General features: G+C 41.7%; 1 protein-coding gene and 1 long non-coding RNA gene across 2 annotated transcripts in view; one reads left to right on the top strand and one right to left on the bottom strand.

Annotated features, from left to right (window-relative positions):
• Positions 1–17,438, bottom strand: part of LRIT3 (leucine rich repeat, Ig-like and transmembrane domains 3) — a 33,935-nt gene extending 16,497 nt beyond the window's left edge. Inside the window, exon 1 of the mRNA XM_073571962.1 lies at positions 16,986–17,438. Coding sequence (XP_073428063.1) covers positions 16,986–17,433 — 448 coding nt within the window. The 5' untranslated portion in view covers positions 17,434–17,438. The remainder of the gene's footprint in view (positions 1–16,985) is intronic.
• LOC141086158 (uncharacterized) lies at positions 16,344–25,320 on the top strand. Its single transcript, XR_012231524.1, has 3 exons — positions 16,344–16,410; positions 23,273–23,455; positions 24,523–25,320. It is a non-coding gene; the product is annotated as an uncharacterized lncRNA (long non-coding RNA).
• The last annotated feature ends 352 nt before the right edge of the window (positions 25,321–25,672 follow it).

Raw genomic sequence — 25,672 nt, 5'->3', positions numbered from 1 at the left:
GTGCACTCAACTCCTTTGGTCGACCATGGCAAGCTCGGTTCTGAGTTGGACCTGTCTTTTTAAACTGCTGTATGGTATTGGCCACCATGCTGCAGCTCAGTGTCAGCGATCTTCTTATAGACTTCACCATCTTTATGTAGAGCAATAATTCTTTATTTCAGATCCTCAGAATCCTTTCCCATGAGGAGCCATGTTAAACTTCCAGTGATCAGTGTGAGAGCAATAACACCAAATTTACCACCTCTGCACTCAAATCACACCTGAGACCTTGTAACACTAATGAGTCACATGACACTGGGGAGGGAAAATGGCTTATTGGGTGCAATTTGTCCATTTTCACTTAGGGGTGTACTCACTTTTGTTGACAGCGGTTCAGACATTAATGGCTGTGTGTTGAGTTACTTAGAGGGCAAAGTTTACACTGTTAAACAAGCTGTACACTGACTACTTTACAATGTATCAAAGTGTCAGATCTTCAGTGTTGTCCCAAAACAAGATCTAAATCATTTGCAAAAATGTGAGGGGTGTACTCACTTTTGTGATATTCCGTTTGTCTATTATACATATATATATATATATATATATATATATATATATATATATACACACAGTGTGTGTATATATATATATATATATATATATATATATATATACACAGTGGGGAAAAAAAGTATTTAGTCAGTCAGCAATAGTGCAAGTTTCACCACTTAAAAAGATGAGAGGCGTCTGTAATTTACATCATAGGTAGACCTCAACTATGGGAGACAAACTGAGAAAAAAAAATCCAGAAAATCACATTGTCTGTTTTTTTTTCATTTTATTTGCATAATATGGTGGAAAATAAGTATTTGGTCAGAAACAAAATTTCATCTCAATACTTTGTGATATATCCTTTGTTGGCAATGACAGAGGTCAAACGTTTTCTGTAAGTCTTCACAAGGTTGCCACACACTGTTGTTGGTATGTTGGCCCATTCCTCCATGCAGATCTCCTCTAGAGCAGTGATGTTTTTGGCTTTTCGCTTGTCAACACGGACTTTCAACTCCCTCCAAAGGTTTTCTATAGGGTTGAGATCTGGAGACTGGCTAGGCCACTCCAGGACCTTGAAATGCTTCTTACGAAGCCACTCCTTCGTTGCCCTGGCAGTGTGCTTTGGATCATTGTCATGTTGAAAGACCCAGCCACGTTTCATCTTCAATGCCCTTGCTGATGGAAGGAGGTTTGCACTCAAAATCTCACGATACATGGCCCCATTCATTCTTTCATGTACCCGGATCAGTCGTCCTGGCCCCTTTGCAGAGAAACAGCCCCAAAGCATGATGTTTCCACCACCATGCTTTACAGTAGGTATGGTGTTTGATGGATGCAACTCAGTATTCTTTTTCCTCCAAACACGGCAAGTTGTGTTTCTACCAAACAGTTCCAGTTTGGTTTCATCAGACCATAGGACATTCTCCCAAAACTCCTCTGGATCATCCAAATGCTCTCTAGCAAACTTCAGACGGGCCCGGACATGTACAGGCTTAAGCAGTGGGACACGTCTGGCACTGCAGGATCTGAGTCCATGGTGGCGTAGTGTGTTACTTATGGTAGGCCTTGTTACATTGGTCCCAGCTCTCTGCAGTTCATTCACTAGGTCCCCCCGCGTGGTTCTGGGATTTTTGCTCACCGTTCTTGTGATCATTCTGACCCCACGGGGTGGGATTTTGCGTGGAGCACCAGATCGAGGGAGATTATCAGTGGTCTTGTATGTCTTCCATTTTCTAATTATTGCTCCCACAGTTGATTTCTTCACTCCAAGCTGGTTGGCTATTGCAGATTCAGTCTTCCCAGCCTGGTGCAGGGCTACAATTTTGTTTCTGGTGTCCTTTGACAGCTCTTTGGTCTTCACCATGTGGAGTTTGGAGTCAGACTGTTTGAGGGTGTGCACAGGTGTCTTTTTATACTGATAACAAGTTTAAACAGGTGCCATTACTACAGGTAATGAGTGGAGGAAAGAGGAGACTCTTAAAGAAGAAGTTACAGGTCTGTGAGAGCCAGAAATCTTGATTGCTTGTTTCTGACCAAATACTTATTTTCCACCATAATATGCAAATAAAATGAAAAAAAAACAGACAATGTGATTTTCTGGATTTTTTTTTCTCAGTTTGTCTCCCATAGTTGAGGTCTACCTATGATGTAAATAACAGACACCTCTCATCTTTTTAAGTGGTGGAACTTGCACTATTGCTGACTGACTAAATACTTTTTTTCCCCACTGTATATATATATATATATATATATATATACACACACACACACACATATATATATATATATATATATTTGTATACAGTATATATTGTGAGGCAGTGACCAGTGTCACAGGTAGTGGTCGCTGTGTGTTCTCCCCAGGATGTGCACAGAGGCGTATGGAGGCAATGAGAGTGCATTGCAGTCACAGGCATAGCTGTGATTGCAATGCAGACTAAAAATAAGTGTTAGTCTTGGGCATGCTACTGTCCAGGGTAGAGTTAGGGAAAACCTGCTCTGGGTTTTTGTATTTTGAAACACAATGCAGGAGGATGGTAGTCATGCAGTCTGTTTCATTCCAGGCCTGGGTTTTCCATGTGGCTGAAGGTCACAGATCCCAGTTAAAATCCCTGCAGTAAAGGGTTTGGGTGTGTCAGAGTCAGTGTCAGTCTGGTCTTGGCTAGAGGGCAGAGCAGTCAGCTTTGCAGAGCTCCACATGTGAGGCAACACAGGCAAGCGGAGCCAAGCAGCCAGGGGAGTTGAGACGCCTGGCACCCACAGCGTGCAGAGTGGTGCAGTCACCCACGTTAACTGGTCAGAGGTGGACTGGCGTGTTTATTGTCTTTAATTCAAAGGATATGTGCCCGACTGCGATCCGGAGGATATCATGTGCTGTGTTTATATGAGTTGGACATTAATGCTGTGAAGTAAACACATTAAAGAGAATTTTGGTGGAACTTTGCTGGGTCACTGCCTCATCACTGCATAAGTGTGCGATATATATTATATATACACACAAATTCCATATCACAACACTTTTTCCCCATTAAAAATAGAGGAAGGAAAAATAACTATTAATAAATAATTTTTTTTAAAAATACAGTTTTAGGAAAACATAAAATTATTTAGCCAACATGGTGGTAAACACGGTAAAAAGAAAAAAATCCGAACACCAGAATTGCATTTTTTGATCACTTCACCTCACTGAAAAAAATATAATAACAGCAAATAAAATATTGTATGCATCCAATATTTGTATCAATAAAAACATTGGTCATCATGCAAAAATTGAGCCCACAATCAGCTAAATGGAAAAATAAAAATGTTCGGGTTCTCATAAAATAGAAAAAAAAAATTACCATTTAAAAAGAAAAAAATCTACACTAAAGGAATATCACCAGGACCTGGACAATCATGTTTCTAGGTCACTTTTACCACACAATGATTGGCGGAAAAATAAAAATAATTGCAGAATTGCATTTTTTTCCCACAATGGCTCTTGGAAGAGATTGAGAAAGACTAGGAAAAAACTAAATCACAAAAAAACTGAAAAATTCCATGGTCATTAAAGGGTTACATCTGCACTATTTTACCATTTATTTACAGCTAGTTTCACAGGGTTTCACTACTGCCACATTGTTCACTCGATGTGTTAAACACTATTATTGGTATTATATAAGATTTAACTTTGATGCTACCAGTCAAGTGCTGGCAGCAGCACCAAACACTCAGTGTTGGACTCGGGGACAGTGAGCAAGGCATGGCTTCTTTAATTCTAACAAACTGTGCCTCCGGGAGCAAGATTATCTGATTTGGGACAGCATGTTTTTAATGACCCAAAGTTGGGAATTACATTAATGTTTTTAATATGATTTCCACTATCGAATTTCCCCTTTAATCTGTATTGCTTTATGCATTGATATTTGCTATATTGTGCTATTATTGTTTATGTTACCTTAAAGGGGTTCTTCCACAAACAAAGCACATTTTAATCAATAGATCTTGGAATAAAAAAAAAAGAGTGATCTATTTCAAGTGTTTATTTTTGTTAGTGTTGCTGATAATGGCTTACAGCCAATGAAAACACAAAAGTCATTATCTCAGTAAATTAGAATAATTAACAAAACACACCTGCAAAAGTTCCTTAGCATTTAAAAAGGTCCCTTAATCTGTTTCAGTAGGCTCCATATTCATGGGGAAGACTGTTGACCTGACAGATGTCCAGAATGCAGTCACTGACACAGTCCAAAAGGAGGGTAAGACACAAAAGGTCATTGCTAAAGAAGCTGGCTGTTCACAGAGTGCTGTATCCAAGCATATTAATGGAAAGTTGACAGGAAGGGAAGAGTGTGGTAGAAAAAGGTGCACAAGCAACCGGGATAACTACAGCCTTGAAAGTATTGTTAAGAAAAGGCCATTCAAAATTGTGATGGAGATTTACAAGGAGTGGCCTGCTGCTGGAGTCATTGCTTCAAGAGCCACCTCACACATACATGTCCAGGACATTGGCTCCAAGTGTCTCATTCCTTGTGTCAAGCCACTCATGACCAATAGACAACGCCAGAAGCGTCTTACCTGGGCCAAGGAGAAAAAGAACTGGACTGTTGCTCAGTGGTCCAAGGTGTTGTCTTCAGATGAAAGTAAATTTTGCATTTTATTTGGAAATCAAGGTCCCAGAGTCTGGAGGAAGAGTGGAGAGGCACACAATCCAAACTGCTTGAGGTCCAGCGTGAAGTTTCCACAATCAGTGATGGTTTGGAGAGCCATGTCATCTGCCAGTGTAGGTCCACTGTGTTTTATCAAGACCAAAGTCAGCACAGCCGTCTACCAGGAAATTTTAGAGCACTACATGCTTCCCTCTGCCGACAAGCTTCTTGGATATGGAAATGTAATTCTCCAGCAGGACTTGGCACCTGCCCACACTGCCAAAAGTACCAGTACTTGGTTTAAAAACAACAGTATCACTGTGCTTGATTGGCCAGCAAACTCACCTGACCTTAACCCCATAGAGAATCTATGGGGTATTGTGAAGAGGAAGATGAGAGACACCAGACCCAACAATGCAGACGAGCTGACGGCTGCTATCAAAGCAACCTGGGCTTCCATAACACCTCAGCAGTGCCACAGGCTGGTCACCTCCATGCCACGCCACATTGATGCAGTAATTGATGCAAAAGAAGCCCCGACCAAGTATTGAGTGCATTTACTGAATATAGATTTCAGTAGGCCAATATTTTGGACTTTAACCCCTTCATGACCGAAGCTTTTTTCGGTTTTGCTTTTTTGTTTTTTGCTACCCTTCTTCTCAAAGCCATAGCTTTTATATTTTTCCGTAAATATAACCGTTTGAGGGTATGTTTTTTGCATGAAGAGTTGTATTTTCGAACGACACCATTGGTTTTACCATGTCATGTACTAGAAAATGGGAAAAAAATTCCAAGTGCAGTGAAATTGCAAAAATGTGCAATCCCTCACTTGTTTTTTGTTTGGCTTTTTTACTAGGTTTACTAAATGCTAAAACTGCCCTGCTAATATGATTCTTTGAGAATGCCTCGATGAAGGCCTGCAGGTCTGAGGTTACAGTGTCCCTTCTTTCTCTCAAAAGAGTGAGCCCCGCTGGGGCCTCTCCTGTTAGATAGAGGTTCAGGCTCTGGTCACACAAGGAACAGAAGTACAGGTTTCAGGCCTTAGACACCCAATGACCAGGGGTTCAGGTTCAGGCCCTGGTCACACAAGGCACAGGAAATAAGATTCACGTACTAACTACTTGAAATACTAGGATGGGTGACCTGGCAACATATGCACTTGAACACAAACTAAACAATGGAAACTACAGGGGTTGCTCTGGCAACTCCCCTCTGGGGAGGGTGCCCTTTTATACAAGATGCCTCCCAGCTTTTGGCTGGGGGCATTTAAAATGCATGCTGCTCCCTTAAGAACAGGGAAGCGCATCACTGGGAAGCCTGTGCGGAGTGTACAGGAGCAGGGCAGGAAGCACGGGATGGGGAGCTCACCGCACATCTGGAGCAGTGAGTATCTCGGTGTCCCTGCATGGAATGGGAAGAGGGATCATACAGGGGCACTGGCATTAGTGTTACAATCTTTCACGCTATGGCTTCCAGAGACTATTGCTGACGTGAAGAGAGCTACCCATCATAGCATTAGTCTGTCCGAAGACGGAGGACAGTACCTTGTATAGTAGGGACGAATTCTAACCTTTCCATACTCTGGCTCAGTGGTGTTGAGAAGTTGGAGGTGATAGACATTCGTAGCCCCTCATAGTTCATGCTGTCTTTTCTGGTTACTTATGAGAAGAAATACGGAGAGGAAAGGAGGGAATTACATCCTGAACATTTTGAAGGCAGTGACTTGAAGGAGGAAGAAATTAGGTTTATGATGAAGTGTGTCAGTGTCTTCTCATTGGGCAATTGAGACCTGGGCCTCGCAAAGGGATTGGAGCATCACATCCTGCTGACTGATGAAAAGCAGTTTTAAGAGGGATCCCAGAGGTTGGCTCACACAGATTTGGAAGATGTCAGACTCGACTTATGGGGCTTGCTGGACACTGGAGTCATCATAGAGTCCGCCTTTACACATCTCCCATTGTGGTTGCATGGAAGAAAAATAGGGCTATCAGGATGTGTGTGTACTACCGCTTTTTGAACAAGTGCACAGTATCCAACCAGTATACCATACATAGGATTAATAAAACCTTAGATTGTCTGCAGGGCAGACAGCGGTTTAATACCCGATACCCATGACCAAGGAGGAGCCACTGGGCTGTGGAGTGTTCTAGATCATCAGGCAGTAAAGAAAGCCCAAGCCAGGGGGTCACCCTGCAACAGGGAAATGCTGAGTCTAGCACCTTGACTCTCAGAAACAGATGAATATGAGCCTAAAGGTGAAAAATTATTATGGTCACCTGAAAAACAGTCAGGTAGGTTAACCTTGAGTTTGGGACTGGTCAGAGAAAATGCTGCAGTGGTTTGGGCCTTGGTGGTTTCATGATGCTGAACCCACTCAGCAAGATCTTGGATTAACTGGGCAACGTTTTCAATTTGATCAACCACTGCTTAGAAGTGAGCTATAACTTTGAGGCTTAACAGCTCTTAATAGGGCATTCGTAGACAGGTTTTGCACAAGCCACTCCCAATAGCAAGTCCCAAGGAAACTGAGGCCTTTACCATTAAAACCTTACAAAAGAACCCCATCGGTTACGTTCACAGTGTGGATTCTAGATGGCAGAGCAGCCTGGTAGAAAGAAAGGTCATAAAGCCTGATCATTACCTGAAAGTATGTATCAGTAACAAAAATATGAGAAAAAGTTATGTAGTGAAAATACAAGCCTAAACTGTAGAACATACAGGATACTAGGACTAGACAAGCAACAAATTAGGGTAGTTACAATCAAGTAAATAAACAAATAAAAGTAAAGGCCCCGTCTCACTAAGCGATCTCGGTAGCGAGATCGCTGCTGAGTCAACAACTTTTGTGACGTAACAGCGATCTCACCAGCGAGATCGCTGTGTGTGACAGCGATCAGCGAGCGGCCCCCCTGCCGGTATCGCTGATCGCTGGAAGAAACCTCTGGACATTTCTTTGGTCGCTTGTCTCCCGCTGGCCAGCACGCATCGCTGTGTGTGACAGGCGGGAGACCAGCGATCAGGTGTAAAAAATAATAAAAAAAATAAAAAATATAGTTATTCTCACCTTCCGACGTCGCGTTCAGCCATCCTGCCTCTCTCCACGCTCCGGTCCCAGTGATCCTTTGCACGAATGACCGCGAGATGTCTCGCGGTCATTCGTGCAAAGGCTCACTGGGACCGGAGCGTGGAGAGAGGCAGGATGGCTGAACGCGACGTCGGAAGGTGAGAATAACTATATTTTTTATTTTGATTCTATTTTTTACAGCGATGGCCAGCGATGCCGGGCGCTCGGCATCGCTGTGCTGATCGCTGGTGAAGCTGTCTGTGTGACAGCTCACCAGCGATCACATAGCGACTTACTAGTGATCCTGACACCTTGATATCGATGTCGGGATCGCTGGTAAGTCGCTTAGTGTGACGGGGCCTTAACTGCTTGGGGTTTAAATAGCAAGTGGCCCCACCCAAGGCTAAGAGTAGAGAGCATCATAATGAGTAGAGTAGAAAGCCATTAGCAATGTAAGTGTAAGAGGCTAAGGTTACCGGAGCGTGTTCAGACAAGGACATAATAGATGTGATCAGAGCCCAAGTGTCTTGCTCGCACATTAGAAACTCTGCTATAGGAATATTTACATTTTTAATAATCATACTATTTCCATTTTTAAATGACTGACTTAACTATACTGAAACAGATATTCAATAACTTTTCAATCACTTTTAACAAGCTTATAATGAAGTCCAGATTCCAATGTATGTATGGTACAATGACCTTCAATCTAAATTGGTCGCCTCCATTTGAAAAATTAATTTCTAAAATCAAATTGCTGTTTCAGACATAATATAAACTGTCATAATATTGAGAGTAATTCATGCATTTTTTGTGTGTAACTTTTATTTTATTTTTTATTTTCACGTTGAAGAGATTAGTTTTTTATTTGACTTAATAACAAAATCCACAATGATTCAATTGATAGACAATAAACCATGTAATACACAGATGGATGTATTTGGTTTAATAAGCATGCCACGTTTCCTGGGTCTGATGTGAAATGGTTAATTAGTTAAAAGGTTTAAAAACAGGTGAAATAAGGATGGAGATTTAGGATGTGTGTTGATGAAGTCATGACTATCTGCCTTAAGCACATGACTGAGATTAAATGATTTCTGGAGTACAAGGCTGCTAATTGAGAAATCCCTACTAATCCTGCCCCTCATAGTACAGTTAACTCTGTATAAGACTGCAGTGCAGACAGTTTACACCCAAGTGCCTGCTAACATAATGGCCCTGATTCATCATTCTTTTTTCTTTTTTTTCTTTTTATATAGCGCTAACATATTCCGCAGCGCTTTACAGTTTGCACACAGTATCATCGTTGTCCCCATTGGGGCTCACAATCTAAATTCCCTATCAGTATGTCTTTGGAGTGTGGGAGGAAACCGGAGTACCCGGTGGAAACCCACGCAAACACGGGGAGAACATACAGACTCCTTGCAGATGTTGTCCTTGGTGGGATTCGAACCCTGGACTGAGCCACCGTGCACTCCCATTGCGCCTTCTTTTGTCTAGTTTTGTGTGTTTTGCAACTTTTTTTGTTAGCACCCAAGTCCTTATTCTATTTTCACTTATTTTGAAGTCTATTATACTGTATATATGCTTACTTGTTTGCTTTTTTTTGTTTTCTGCATTGACTGTGGGCCAAGTTTAGCAATTCCAGATGTTGTCACTTAATTCATCAATTGTGACTTTTTAAAAAGCATATAATATGGCGAAATTTCACTCCAGTCCCACCTTGGTGTTTGTTTAGCACATCAAAACTTTTGGTGCAATTTTTGCGCCTTTTGGCACCAGAAGTCACAAAAGCAGCTCATTATAGGGAAAAAAAACCTTTGCTTAACTTTGCCCCTGATTAATGAACCGTGTGCGCCATTTTGATGAGCTTGGCACCTAAACGGCAACTAATAACATAATGCAAAAAAAGGAAAAGTGGCCAAAAAAAAATGCAAGTTATGGCTAATGTTTTAATTGCCAGAGATATTCATGAAGCAATGCCCCATGGATATGGCATCACAGTACAAATCATTTTCCTCTCAATTCCCTCTCCTATAGAACTGACCTGCCAAATACCCCAATAGATTTCAGCTGCCTGAACCCTTGAGATTTGGAATTTCATTGGAAGGAAAGACTAGTATTACCTGCCTTAAAGTTTACAAGCTTTAGAGAAAAGTAAGATTTTAAAATTTGGATTAAGGCTTACAGGTAACTTATAAGAAGCAACGAGCAAATTACCTAAGTTGCCTGAAACAACAGAAATAGGCCCCATCAAGTGTAAGGCCTCATAGAGAAATCTCCTGCATATCTACTAATCTAGTAGGAAAGAAAATCAGTCTATCTAAAAAAAACACATAATTCAGATGCACAGCATGCTGGGTGACTAACCAAGGGGTTAATACAAAGCTACACATAATGAGCCCAATTCACGAAGGTACACTACCGTTCAAAAGTTTAGGGTCACTTAGAAATTTTGTTATTTTTGAAAGAAAAGCACAGTTTTTTTCCAATGAAGCTAACATTAAATGATTTAGAAATACACTCTATACATTGTTAATGTGGTAAATGACTATTCTAGCTGCAAACATCTGGTTTGTAATGCAATATCTTCATAGGTGTAGAGAGGTCCATTTCCAACAACCATCACTCCAGTGTTCTTATGGTACCTTATGCTTGTTTACTGTGTAAGAAGGCTGATGGATGGTTAGAATACCCTTGAAAACCCTTATGCAAGTATGTTAGCACAGCTGATAACAGCTTGGTTGATTAGAGAAGCTATAAACCTGACCTTCCATTGAGCTACTTGAGAATCTGGAGCATTACATTTGTTGGTTCCATTAAACTCTCAAAACGGCCAGAAAAAAAAAACTTTCATGTGAAACTCGACAGTCTTCTTGTTCTTAGAAATGAAGGCTATTCCATGCGAGAAATTGCCAAGAAACTGAAGATTTCCTACAACGATGTGTACTACTCCCTTCAGAGGAGAGCACAAACAGGCTCTAACCAGAGTAGAAAGAGAAGTGGGTGGCCCTGCTGCACAACAAGACAAGTACATTAGAGTCTGTAGTTTGCGAAATCGACGCCTCACAGGTCCTCAACTGGCAGCTTCATTAAATAGCACATGCAAAATGCCAGTGTCAACATCTACAGTGAAGAGGTGACTCCGGGATGCTGGCCTTCAAGGCAGAGTGGCAAAGAAAAAGCCATATCTGAGACTGGCTAATAAAAGGAAAAGATTAATATGGGCAAAAGAACACAGTCATTGGACAGAGGAAGATTGGAAAAAAATGTTATGGGCAGACGAATCCAAGTTTGAGGTGTTTGGATCACACAGAAGAACATTTGTGAGACGCAGAACAACTGAAAAGATGCTGTAAGAGTGCCTGACGCCGTCTGTCAAGCATTGTGGAGGTAATGTGATGGTCTGGGGTTGCTTTGGTGCTGGTAAAGTGGGAGATTTGCACAAGGTAAAAGGGATTTTGAATATGGAAGGCTATCACTCCATTTTGCAATGCCATGCCATACCCTGTGGACAGTGCTTGATTGGAGCCAATTTCATCCTACAACAAGACAATGACCCAAAGCACATCTCCAAATTATGCAAGAACTATTTAAGGAAGAAGAAGGCAGCTGGCATTCTATCTGTAATGGAGTGGCCAGCGCAGTCACCAGATCTCAACCCCATTGAGCTGTTGTGGGAGCAGCTTGACCGTATGGTACGCAAAAAGAGCCCATCAAGCCAAACCAACTTGTGGGAGGGGCTTCTGGAAGCATGGGGTGAAATTTCTCCAGATTACCTCAGCAAATTAACTGCTAGAATGCCAGAGGTATGCAATGCTGTAATTTCTGCAAAGGGAGCATTCTTTGATGAAAGCAAAGTTTAAAGGCAAAAATGCAAGTCTATGGGGAAAGAAACGGATCCGCCAAAAAAAAATGGCGGATCCATTTTTTTTATAAAAACGGCGGATTTTGACTGACGTCAAACAACTGACGTGTGAAACAGGCCTTAGTGCCGAATGGCCGCACGTTTTATCCGTTGGAAATTCAGTATCTGTTGGCCGGATACAGCGGACATAGGAGCGTTTTTTGTCTACGTCAAAAAGTCAGACAGCGACGGATCCAGCGTCATCCGTCGTTGACTATAATGGAAGCCTATGGGCGCAGGATCCGTCGCTGTCCGTCAAAAGACGGAATCCAGCGACAGATTCCGTTTTTTATAACTGAGCATGCCCGGAATCATTTTTATTCCTTTAATTTAACCCCTATAGCCATTCTGGCACATAAACTGGAGAGAGAGAGAGAGAAATTTTACCTCAAGCTACAGCTGCTGCAACGGATCCGTCAAAAAAACTGATCTGTCACATCAGTTTTTCACACTCTGCACAGGATCCGCTTTTTACAAACTTTTACGGATTGTGACTGATTGCAAAAAGCTGATGTGTGAAATAGGCCAAAAACCAAACATAACTGGTTGGACTCAACTGATGTCAATCAAGTCTTAATTTTAAGAACCTATTTTATTTGCCTCTCTTTTACAAATTAGAAACTTTTATACTTGATGATACATTGTGGCAGATTTTTGGCACAACATAGTTTCTCGGTTCTGGTTAGTGGGGGTATTGGGTATGAAGGGGGTTCATTTCAGATGCTTGGAGGACCTCTACCACAGGCTCTTCTCTAGCTGACTAACAGTTGCATTCACAATCAGCAAGTTAACCAAGGAAGATTGAGCATAAGAAATTACCAGAATGTAAAAGAATGTAAGCTTTTTAGAGGAGTAAGGGTGTGTGCACACGTTGCGGATTTTTTCTGCAGAAAAATCTGCATTGCTTGGCAGAAACCGCAGGGTAAAATGCATGCAGTTTTCCCTGCGGATTCTTATAGTTTGTCCAGCGGAATTGATGCAGATTCTAGTGCGGTTTGGGCTGTGCGGATGAGAGAGAGAGAGAGAAAGATTTTTAATGTCCTGGGAGGGAAACTGCAGCAGCGAAACTGCAAAAAACAAGTGACGTGCTGCGGAAAATATACCAAAGCAAATCTGCGCGGATTTTTCCGCAGCATGTGCACAGCGGATTTGGTTTTCCATAGGTTTACATGGTACTGTAAACCGCATGGAAACTGCTGCGGATCCGCAGGACCAAAACCGCTGCAGATCCACAGCAAAATCCGCAACGTGTGCACACACCCTAATAGGTGCATTATGTAGCCATGTGTGCTGAATCCACTTATGACAGATTGATAGGTACCAGCATAATCACCTCTAAGCTCTAGCTGTTTGATTAATATATGATTTTTTTTACAAAAAAAAGTTTGTTTTTTAAAGTAATTTTGAAAAGGGATTGACAATCCCACCTAATAAATAGATTGATGCTTTATTATACAAGTTTACAAATGATAATTCAACATTTACTAGGTCCCGCGCTGATCCTTAGAATTGGGCTTTGCAGTGCTTCATTTGAATGGAGCAGCACACAGGAGTATAAAGGCCCTTTTACATTTAGCGATGCACCAGCGATCCGACCAGCGATCCGACCCGGTCAGGATCGCTGGTGCATCGCTAAATGATTGCTAGTGAGCTTCCACACATGAAGATCTCACAGCGATGCAGCAGCGACGCAGCGGACGATACTCACCTTTCACACACAGAGATCCAGACGTCCTCCCGCCCGCATCCAGCGTCGCTCGTCTCACACAGCAGGAAGCGCCCGACGAGAAATGGAGCCGCCCGATCTCACGCGACCAGCGATGGACAGCGGGGGAGCCGGTCGGAGGTAAGTATCACACACAGCGATATCGCTATAACGTCACAAAATCAGTGACGTTTTAGCGATATTGCTAGCGATATCGCTATGTGTAAAACCCCCTTTAGGACGACTGTAAGTTTGAAGGGAATTTGCCACCAGGTTTTTGGATACCCCATCAGAGAGTAGCTTGATGTAGGGGCAGACCTCTAATTCCAGCAATGTATCCCTACAGCAGATTTAGCAGTCCTCTAATGCTGAGCTCTGTATAACCACGCCCATTCCAGTGATTGGCAGCTTTTTATGTACACTGTGCATAGGCAGAAAGCTGTCGATCAGTGGGGGGGAAGGGTTAAGCCGAGTAAGTGACTCATCGCTGGAATCAAGGTTTCGGTGTCTACATTATGCTGCTCTCAGACTAAGTGGCAAAAACCTGCCGACAGATTACGTTTAACTGTATATACAGTGGGGCAAAAAAGTATTTAGTCAGTCAGCAATAGTGCAAGTTCCACCACTTAAAAAGATGAGAGGCGTCTGTAATTTACATCATAGGTAGACCTCAACTATGGGAGACAAACTGAGAAAAAAAAATCCAGAAAATCACATTGTCTGTTTTTTTTTCATGTTATTTGCATATTATGGTGGAAAATAAGTATTTGGTCAGAAACAAAATTTCATCTCAATACTTTGTGATATATCCTTTGTTGGCAATGACAGAGGTCAAACGTTTTCTGTAAGTCTTCACAAGGTTGCCACACACTGTTGTTGGTATGTTGGCCCATTCCTCCATGCAGATCTCCTCTAGAGCAGTGATGTTTTTGGCTTTTCGCTTGGCAACACGGACTTTCAACTCCCTCCAAAGGTTTTCTATAGGGTTGAGATCTGGAGACTGGCTAGGCCACTCCAGGACCTTGAAATGCTTCTTACGAAGCCACTCCTTCGTTGCCCTGGCGGTGTGCTTTGGATCATTGTCATGTTGAAAGACCCAGCCACGTTTCATCTTCAATGCCCTTGCTGATGGAAGGAGGTTTGCACTCAAAATCTCACGATACATGGCCCCATTCATTCTTTCATGTACCCGGATCAGTCGTCCTGGCCCCTTTGCAGAGAAACAGCCCCAAAGCATGATGTTTCCACCACCATGCTTTACAGTAGGTATGGTGTTTGATGGATGCAACTCAGTATTCTTTTTCCTCCAAACACGACAAGTTGTGTTTCTACCAAACAGTTCCAGTTTGGTTTCATCAGACCATAGGACATTCTCCCAAAACTCCTCTGGATCATCCAAATGCTCTCTAGCAAACTTCAGATGGGCCCGGACATGTACAGGCTTAAGCAGTGGGACACGTCTGGCACTGCAGGATCTGAGTCCATGGTGGCGTAGTGTGTTACTTATGGTAGGCCTTGTTACATTGGTCCCAGCTCTCTGCAGTTCATTCACTAGGTCCCCCCGCGTGGTTCTGGGATTTTTTCTCACCGTTCTTGTGATCATTCTGACCCCACGGGGTGGGATTTTGTGTGGAGCACCAGATCGAGGGAGATTATCAGTGGTCTTGTATGTCTAACATTTTCTAATTATTGCTCCCACAGTTGATTTCTTCACTCCAAGCTGGTTGGCTATTGCAGATTCAGTCTTCCCAGCCTGGTGCAGGGCTACAATTTTGTTTCTGGTGTCCTTTGACAGCTCTTTGGTCTTCACCATAGTGGAGTTTGGAGTCAGACTGTTTGAGGGTGTGCACATGTGTCTTTTTATACTGATAACAAGTTTAAACAGGTGCCATTACTACAGGTAATGAGTGGAGGAAAGAGGAGACTCTTAAAGAAGAAGTTACAGGTCTGTGAGAGCCAGAAATCTTGATGGCTTGTTTCTGACCAAATACTTATTTTCCACCATAATATGCAAATAAAATGAAAAAAAAACAGACAATGTGATTTTCTGGATTTTTTTTTCTCAGTTTGTCTCCCATAGTTGAGGTCTACCTATGATGAAAATTACAGACGCCTCTCATCTTTTTAAGTGGTGGAACTTGCACTATTGCTGACTGACTAAATACTTTTTTGCCCCACTGTATTTGGCAAAAAGAAGCAATCTACAAAAATCATAATTATTTAATTTTTTTTTTTAAATTGTAGTAGGGGCAGGGTAATACAGAGCTCATGAATATGGAGGACTACCTGACAGCATGTTTACTAGTCCTTTAGTAGATAAAAATACCTTTGACAAGTGTCTGCATTTTAAATATCAAGAAATCAGCATAATAATTCAATAGCAGACAGAAAATAAATGGACGATAAGGACAATCGCAAACTACCTAAAGAGAAAACTGAGCAGAGCTCCAAAAAAGCGACTATAAGTCCAGAGTAAAGTCAAAAAAGTTTTTATTTTAATTAAGACACATCCAGATACAAATGGGGGGGAGTGGGCGATAAAGTGCGAAACCGCACACCGCATGGATAAAAAAGGATTGCTGTACAACCAGAACCTATGCAGTAAGAAGGCATACATAAAGTTACTAAATTATCACAGAGTGCATATAGTGCATGGCAATGTATGGCAATTGAGAATAGACCGCCAAACAGTATATATGTAGATATATATCTCTTTATACCAGCTCCATCCATCAAGTAAACAGCTAGATACACAGATCATTATCAGGTAGCAGGTGACCATTCACCATGGTTAGACAGATATATGATGCCTAAGAAGCATAGTAATGAGAGGAAGCATAAATTACCTAATGAAATGGCGGGCAGAGGCTCCAGCAGTCAGCAATCCACCCCAACGATCGTTTCGGAGGGTTACTCCTTCATCAGGGGGCGTGATAAGTGAGGGGAGCATCTGTGCTTAAATACCGGCACAGATGCTCCCCTCACTTATCACGTCCCCTGATGAAGGAGTAACCCTCCGAAACGATCGTTGGGGTGGATTGCTGACTGCTGGAGCCTCTGCCCGCCATTTCATTAGGTAATTTATGCTTCTTCTCTTATTACTATGCTTCTTAGGCGTCATATATCTGTCTAACCATGGTGAATGGTCACCTGCTACCTGATAATGATCTGTGTATCTAGCTGTTTACTTGATGGATGGAGCTGGTATAAAGAGATATATATCTACATATATACTGTTTGGCGGTCTATTCTCAATTGCCATACATTGCCATGCACTATATGCACTCTGATAATTTAGTAACTTTATGTATGCCTTGTTACTGCATAGGTTCTGGTTGTACAGCAATCCTTTTTTATCCATGCGGTGTGCGGTTTCGCACTTTATCGCCCACTCCCCCCCATTTGTATCTGGATGTGTCTTAATTAAAATAAAAACATTTTTGACTTTACTCTGGACTTATAGTCGCTTTTTTTGGAGCTCTGCTCAGTTTTCTCTTTAGTCCTTTAGTAGTCCTACTGCTAATAAAACAGTGATTTTTGCTCTCAGATTAGATGGCAAAAAACTGGTGACAGATTCCCTTTAACAGTAGAGAATGTACATTTTCTAGCAAAAAATATGTGTAATCCATCAAGTACATTTTCAGACTTTACCTAGTACGACTCTTTGGTAAAGTTGCTCCGTTCCCTTTAATGCTGGGTCAGAGAATGGGGGCAAGATGTCCAATAGATCAGAAGGCAGAGTGGTAAGCTTGTTGCTGGATATGTCAAGGTATGTAATGTTCCTTAGGTAGCGTGCTGCTTCCGCTGGGATTGTTGCTATCTTATTATTATGTAGGTCCAGGGTTCGCAATCGAGGCATCTCTAATAAAGATTCCCATGGAAAAATGGATATCAAATTGCCATCCAAGCGTAATTCATGCAGCTGCTTCAGATTGTAAAAGCTGCTTGAGTCAATGCTGGTAATACTGTTGTAGGTGATCCAAAGATATTTCAGATCCACCAGGTAATAGAAGGCTTCATTGGGAATTCGACGAATAACTGTTTTTTCAACCCGAAGTTTAACAGTGTCAACAGGAACATTGATGGGAATGTCAAACATGTCTGGATCATTGCACAACACAGACCTGGGATGACAAAAAAGAAACTGATGTCAAGTAGATATTATTTTCACATACCAAGTGGTAGCTAAAATAAAGTATCATGTTGTCGTGTTGAATCCCAATCTTTGGTTGCCAATATTGTGATATAAATAAGTTTGTGTTAACAAAAATATTACAGGTATAATACTTAGTCTGGCTACCTTAAATTTGCAAGGTTTTAGTGCACAACGGCCCCTATCAGATTCCTCCTCCAAGATGGCGCCGCCCGCCACTGCGCAGTAGCAGCTCTCGGCTACCCTCGTTTTTTTCTCTGTTTATTTTAAGTCTATACAGATATTCATTATGCGTACTAGGGGGCAGGTCAGTGAGGGATCCCCTGTCAGCAGTCTGCATTATGAATACCTAATCAGAGCACCACATGCAGACCTCCCACAGGCCGCCCCGGAGCATGAGCATATCATTAACTACAAACTGAAAATAAAGTTACACAACAACCACAAGACAGATTTCATCAACCAAGGTATCATTGTAATCAGTATAAAGGCGCCGACATGATACTGTCTGTAGGTTATTGTGCACAATCCTGCTGACAGGTTCCCTTTAACACTCCATAATTAGTCCTTCGTTCCATTCTAGCTCTGCTGTAGTGCAACAATATTGCAACTCTGCCTGTGAGATGGAAGCTGAGAGGAGCCTGCAGATGTGTCAGGTATAATCACACACAGCTCTGCAGGATAGCAGAGTGCGGCCATTACACATCACACTGGTAACTCCCCCTTATATTTAGCATAATCTCTGGAGGCAGATTGCCATGCAGATCAGTGTCCGACTCATAGCCATGGATATCTCTGGAATAAGACAACAGACTGCAGATATCAAGATACCATCTTATTCAGCTTCCTATGACACACACGGCCATATTGACAGCTTAGGAGGGTTGACTCTCCTGACAGATTCCGTATATATACAGTAGTTGGAACATAATGCAGAACGTCAGACCAGAAACAGTGGGTGGAATTACAACTATGTACTGAGTACAGCAGTGACTATTTAGGTCTACAGCCTTACCCATATAACTGAAACCAAAATGTGCACGGCATGAAGTCAACTAAAAGGAGGTCTATCCACACAAAACGTCTGTTCAAATCAAGCACAAGAGATCTGTGCATCCTTGGCAAGACTAAACAGTTCGGTGCACCTTCCCATTTATCTGCTATCCATCTGTCTCCATCCTTTCTAGGTTCTGTAAGACCAGAGCTGCCAATCAAGGAAAAGAGAATGGAGGACATAGATGGAAAGATAGACTGACATGCTTGGCCACACTAAGAATACACTAAGCTTCTGTGCTTGGTTTAAAAAAAAAAACAAAAACAAAAAAAAACGAAAACAAGTAATAACGTGACTTCTTTATTGGCGTCCGTACAAAAACATAACACTACAAATCAGGCTACGCAAAAGTCTTCAGATAGGAAGATTGGTCTGGATGGGAAATTGTACAGTTTGGCCACTGCATCAGGGCACCTTCAGTGTCTGTTTGCTAATGCTGTGTTCATCTTTGTTTATTCCAGTGCCTTTGCTTGGCTTGAACAGTCATTTTGTGCTTACAGACTCACTTTCATTTTCTCCCTGCTCAACCTTCTGATTTAAACAAGAATATGTTCTCTTTAACTCCTCTCCGCCATTAGGCGTACTATTCCTCTTGTGCCCTGAAACTTAATTCCCATGGACAGAATAGTACGTCATAGGCGATCGACCACGCTCACGGGGGGGGGGGGGGGGAGAAGCCGTCACGGCCAGGTGTCAGCTGATTCTCACAGCTGACACTCAGCACTTTAACCCCCGAAACACTGCGATCAAGCATGATTGCAGCATTCTGGGAGCAGGCAGAGGGGCTGTGACAGCCCTTCAGCCTTTGGATCGGAGACCCCGCGGTATGCCGCGGGGTCACAATCGCTCCCACGGCAAACCGACATCCGGGTTGCCAGAGCTCAGAGACTTCCTGTCATGCGCAGTGCACGTCAGGAAGTCTCTGAGGTTAGTGACAAATCCCTGCAGAGCTGACAGCTTATATGGCATGCAGCTCTGCATGCCATATAAGCGATCAGCCTGCAGAAAATGAGTGTCCCATAGTGGGACACAGTGTAAAAATAAGAATTAAATTAAAAAAAAAAATTTAAATATTTGTAAAAATATTAAAAAATAAAAAAAATCAATATTTATTATATCAATAAATAAATATTTGAATAAAAAAATCTAAACAAAAAAATACACATATTTGATATCCCCATGTCCGTAATGACCCAACCTATAAAACTGCCCCACTAGTTAATCCCTTTAGTGAACCCCATAAAAAATGCAAAAAAATGCTCTATCATCATACCGCCGAACAAAAAGTGGAATAACACGCGATCAAAAAGACGGATATAAATAAACATGGTACCGCTGAAAACGTCATCTTGTCCCGCAAAAAATGAGCCGCCACACAGCATCATCAGCAAAAAAAGTTATAGCTCTGAGAATAAAGCGATGCAAAAATAATTATTTTTTTTACAAAATAGTTTCTATTGTATAAAAGCATCAAAACATAAAAAAATATAAATGAGGCACTGCTGTAATCATGCTGACCTGAAGAATAAAACCGCTTTATCAATTTTACCACACACAGAATGGTATAAACGCCCCCCTCCCAAAAAAAGAAATTCATGAATTGCTGGTTTTCGCTCATTCTGTCTCCCAAAAATCGAAATAGAAAGCGATCAAAAAATGTCATGTGTCCAAACATAGTACCAATAAAAACATCAGCTCGTCCCGCAAAAAACAAGACCTCATGTGACTCTGTGGGCAAACATATGGAAAAATTATAGCTCTCAAAATGTGGTGATGCAAAAACAATTTTTTGCAATAAAGAGCGACTTTTAGCGTGTGACAGCTGCCAAACATAAAAACCTGCTGTAAATAGTAAGTCAAACCCCCCCCCCCTTATCAGCCCTTTAGTTAGGGAAAATTAATAAAATTAAAAAAATGTGTTTATTTTCATTTTCCCATTAGGGTTAAGGTTGGGGCTAGAGTTGGGGTTAGGGTTTGGATTGTGCACCCAAACAGTGATTTACCCCCACATATAGGGTATCAGCATGCTCACGACAAATTGGACAACAACTTTTGGGGTCCAATTTTTCTGTTACCCTTGTGAAAATAAAAAAATGGGGCCGAAAAGATAATTTTTTAGAAAAAAATATGATTTTTTATTTTTCCGGCTCTACCTTATAAACTTCCGTGAAGCACTTGGAGGTTCAAAGTGCTCACCACACATCTAGATAAGTTCCTTATGGGATCTAGTTTCTAATATAGTGTCACTTGTGGGGGGGTTTCCACTGTTTAGGCACATCAGGTGCTCTCCAAACGTGACATGGCATCCAATATCAATTTCAGCCAATTTTGCATTGAAAAGTCAAACGGCGCTCCTTCCATTCTGAGCTTTGCCTTGTGCCCAAACAGTGGTTTACCTGCATATATGTGGTATCAGCGTACTCGGAACAAATTGTACAACTTTTGGGTCCAATTTCTCCTGTTTCTCTTGGTAAAATAAAAGAAATTGGATCTGAAGTAAATTTTTTGTGAAAAAAGTTAAATGTTCATTTTTTTTAAACCTTCCAAAAATTCCTATAAAGCACCTGAAGGGTTAATAAACTTCTTGAATGTGGTCTTCAGCTCCTTGAGGGTTGCAGTTTTTAGAATGGTATCACTTTTGGGTATTTTCTATCATATAGACCCCTCAAAGTAACTTCAAATGTGATGTGGGCCCTAAAAAAATGGTGTTGTAAAAATGAGAAATCGCTGGTCAACTTTTAACCCTTATAACTTCCTAACAAAAAAAAAATTGGTTCAAAAATTGTGCTGATGTAAAGTAGACATGTGGGAAATGTTACTTATTAAGTATTCTGTGTGCTATATCTCTGTGATTTAAGGGCATAAAAATTCAAAGTTGGAAAATTGCAAAATTTTAAAATTTTTCACCAAATTTCCATTTTTTTCACAAATAACCGCAAGTCATATCAAAGAAATGTTACCACTGTCATGAAGTACAATATGCCACAAGAAAACATTGTCAGAGTCACTGGGATCCATGGAAGCATTCCAGAGTTATTACCTCATAAAGGAACAGTGGTCAGAATTGTAAAAATTGGCCCGGGCATTAACGTGCAAACCACACTTGGGGGTTAAGGTGGCAACACACATAACGGTCAGTCCAAAGATTGCTTTCATTTTATTAATGGCAGATGTCAGTTGAGGGATTAAAGGTGGCCAGAAGGATAGCACAGCTAAAGCATTGGACATCCGCATCCTTTTGCTCTTCTTTTCTGAGGCATAACATTTGCAGCATTTTTATCTGAAGCCTTTCTTAAGCCCTAAAGATAAAATGTTGCAAGATGCAAGTGTCTTTGGTTGTTGCGTCTATATTTTTGAGTGATAATTGTGCTTCTATCAACACCCAGCTTTTCTAGTTAGATCTGTCAACGGTCTGCCAGAACCATATAATTTAAATAGTTAGTGCACCCCTTTTCGTTTTAGCATGTCGCAATAACTTCATTTTCTCTGCTATTGGCGCATCCATCCATGATCTATCTATATATCAATCGATCCATGATCAATCTATCTATTAAAATTTGGGAGATAAATTGGTTGATAATTTTTAATGGCTAACTGAAAAGATAGTAACAAATAGCAAGTTTTCCAGACTACTCAGGCCTCTTCACTAGGCATAGCGTGATGAAGAGATCTGAGTAGTCTGGAAAGCTTGCTATTTGTTACTATCTTTTCAGTTAACCATTAAAAGGTATCAACCACTGAGGACTCTCAAATCTTAATATTTTTCTATCTAGTGTCTAACACAGTACAAAGAAGCATTTTCCTGTATCTTTCTAACTATATCATTTGAGCCGTCCATAGATAGTATCTGTAATGTACTTACCTTGCTCCTGTCCCATCACTTCTCCCATGAAATATACAAGTGCACTGTGAAGGACAGAATGCTTCAAGTTTGGCAATAACTTGGACTGCAAAATAAAAGAATATGTAGAAAATCATGGTTTCTGAGCAATCAGGAGGAATTCAACCAATTTTGAGACCTCATTGTCCAAGCCATGAAAATGGCATTCTGAGAAATAATGGTGGGATGGTATACACTCATTTAGTAATAGAAGATTACAAGAGATTAGCAGAGATCTAGAGTTACTTAACCTTCAAGTGTGTTCTTCCGAGGATTGCAGGGTCACAGTATGCACGTATAAACATATACATGATGTAAAGTTTTATTTCAAGTACAGCTGATACTGATGAAGAAATGTATATTAGAATTGTGCCTCGATATGTGGATTTATGTACTGATTTAGTTGTAAAAAGTATCTTCAGATAGGCATGGATCAGCATTTACCAATGTCACAGGAGAATAATATAAACTTTTCATGACAGGAGAGACTGAGTATATATGGGCCCTTCGTTAAAAGCTGATTCTCAGGATGACAGTTGTACAGTATGAATTGCCCGTCCCCAGACTCGGTGTGCCTTGCCATCTGCTAAGGTCTGTCCAGTGCAAACACAGGCGCTGCTGACGAAGGTGTGAACTGACTTCTTCCAAGTGAATTAGCCTTTGTGATTATATAAGACTGATCTCTTCTACGCATAGCAGCAGATTCTAGGCTTTCAACAATCTTTTATTTTTAATTAAGTTTTTAATGAGATAACCAGTCAAATTGCTTAAAGCATTTTCAATTTAACATTCTGAACACACAAAAAACTCACACAATATAAGTGCTAATTTTTCTCACTACCTTTTTTTAGCCGCACCGAGGATTTTGAAGATCAACTCATCAGAGAAAATAACTTTGCAGCAAGTGCGATGGCTGGACTGCAAATGAAATAACTAGTGTCCTGCAGTAGACTAGGGTAAAGTCATGTTCTCTGAAGAAGCCCCCTTCAGACTGTTTGGAACATTTGGAAGAAGCATTATCTCCAGAAGTAAAAGTGAGTGCTATCATTCAGTAAAGCATCCTCGGACCATATATGTGTGTGGTTGTTTTTCATCCAAGGGAGTGACTTCACAATTTTGCCTAAGAACACTGCCATGAAAAAAGAATGGGATCAACAATGCTACACACCTGTCCTGGATCTGTGTTCTGCTTCCCTCACCCCGGTCCGTTAAAATTTGCAGTGCTCCTCGTCAGGCTTTCCAGATGGCCTAGCATGGTCCATTGTGAGCATCGGCATATATAAGGGCCCTGTCACACATAGCGACTCACCAGCGATCCCGACAATGATATGAACTTGTCAGGATCGCAGGTGTGTCGCTACATGATCGCTGGTGAGCTGCCAAACAGGCAGCTTCACCAGCGATCAGCACTGCTAAGTCACAAGTTTTGTGATGCAACAGCGATCTCACCAGCGAGATCGCTGTGTGTGACACCTATCAGCGACCGGCCCCCCTGCCGGGTATCGCTGATCGTTGTGGAAAGCCCTGGACATTTTTTTGATCGTTGGTCTCCCGCTGGCCAGCACGCATCGCAGCGTGTGACAGGCGGGAGACCAGCGATCAGCGAGCTGGTAACCAAGGTAAACAGCGGGTTTCTAAGCGCCACGCGGCACTTAGAAACCTGCTGTTTACCTTGGTTTCCAGCTCGCTGATCGCTGGTCTCCCGCCTGTCACACGCTGCGATGCGTGCTGGCCAGCGGGAGACCAACGATCAAAAAAATGTCCAGGGCTTTCCACAACGATCAGCGATACCCGGCAGGAGGGCCGGTCGCTGATAGGTGTCACACACAACGATCTCGCTGGTGAGATCGCTGTTGCGTCACAAAAACTTGTGACTCAGCAGTGATCTCGCTAGTGAGATCGGTGAGTGTGACGGGGCTTTAGACTCACTGAGACACACCCTTGTGTCTTGGTATTGCATTAAGACTTGAGTGTTGCTAGACTCTATTTTGCTCTACCCACCTTCATATGCTCAGCTGTTGGCTGCAGTCTCCTGCATGTCTTCTGCCTGCTTGTGGTTTCCTGCCCTCCACCTACCTGCCTTCCTGTGGTCTCTTGACAGCTCCCGCCTGCCTGCAGATTTCCTAATGTCCGCTGCTTGCGGGTTTCAGAGGTCCTTCGCTTTCCTGGAGTTTCCTTGCATACCACGTCTTCCTGTATTTTTCCAACATCCTCCGCCCACCTGCAATATTCTGACGTCCTTCGCCTTCCTGTGTTACCTGCACTCTGCTTGCCTGCGGTCTCCTGTCCCTTGCATCATCCTATCCCCTGCACCGACGAACGTGTGCCCACCCGGACCTTGGGCTTGGTAGAACCACCTCAGCTAGTGAGTCTAACATACACATCATTCAAGATCAACTTCTCGCAATGATGGAGGAGAAATTTGGTGATGAAGTAATGAACAATTATTTTCCAGCATGATGAAGCACCATAGCACAAATTAAAAGTGATATCCAAGTGTCTCAGTGAACAACACATTTACATTTTGGGTCCATGTACAGATAACTCTCCAGATCTCCATCCCATTGGGAACTTGTGGTCAAATCCTCAAAAAGTAGGAAGACAAACAAAAACACATAAATTGCAGTAAACTCCAGACACTGATTATGCAATATTGGGTGGCCATCAGTCAGGATTTGGGCCATAAGCTGACATCCAGGTGCCAGGGTGAATTACAGAAGTCTTGTAACATAAGCGTCAACACTGGAAATATTGAGTCGGCATAAACTTCATGTATTTGTCAATAGCAGTATAAAAATGTATTAAATGCTTAGAAATGTTCTTCTGCAACCATAGAAACATCTGGCTGAAAGATCTAAAAACAAAAAAGCAGCCAATTTTGAGAAAAACAAAATTTATGTCAGTCTCAAAACTTTTGGCCATGACTGTTCAATCATTTATATATTACCCATTGACTGAAAGTCAGTTAATTTCACAACCGACCATCATGGTCCATGAGTTAGCAAAGATGTGTCAATTCTCCAGGTTTCAGTAAACATCTCAGATCATGTGCAATACCCTCACTGTTTGTGTAGTTGCTATAATTCATTGCTGTCTTCACCTAACACATACCAAGAATATTTGTATCGTGCTGGTTGTTACCAGTTCTGTGTCTGCTCATCAATTGCTAGATGTGGAAATACTTAAAGCGAACCTGAAACCCCAAAAATGCCATCCTATCAGCAAACATCATGTTATAAAGCGGAGGGAGC

Source organism: Dendrobates tinctorius, unplaced genomic scaffold (assembly GCF_039654945.1).
Source record: "Dendrobates tinctorius isolate UK_male_01 unplaced genomic scaffold, ASM3965494v1 ptg000030l, whole genome shotgun sequence".
Classification (NCBI taxonomy): Eukaryota; Metazoa; Chordata; class Amphibia; order Anura; family Dendrobatidae; genus Dendrobates; species Dendrobates tinctorius.
This window is presented reverse-complemented; position numbering and strand designations above follow the sequence as displayed.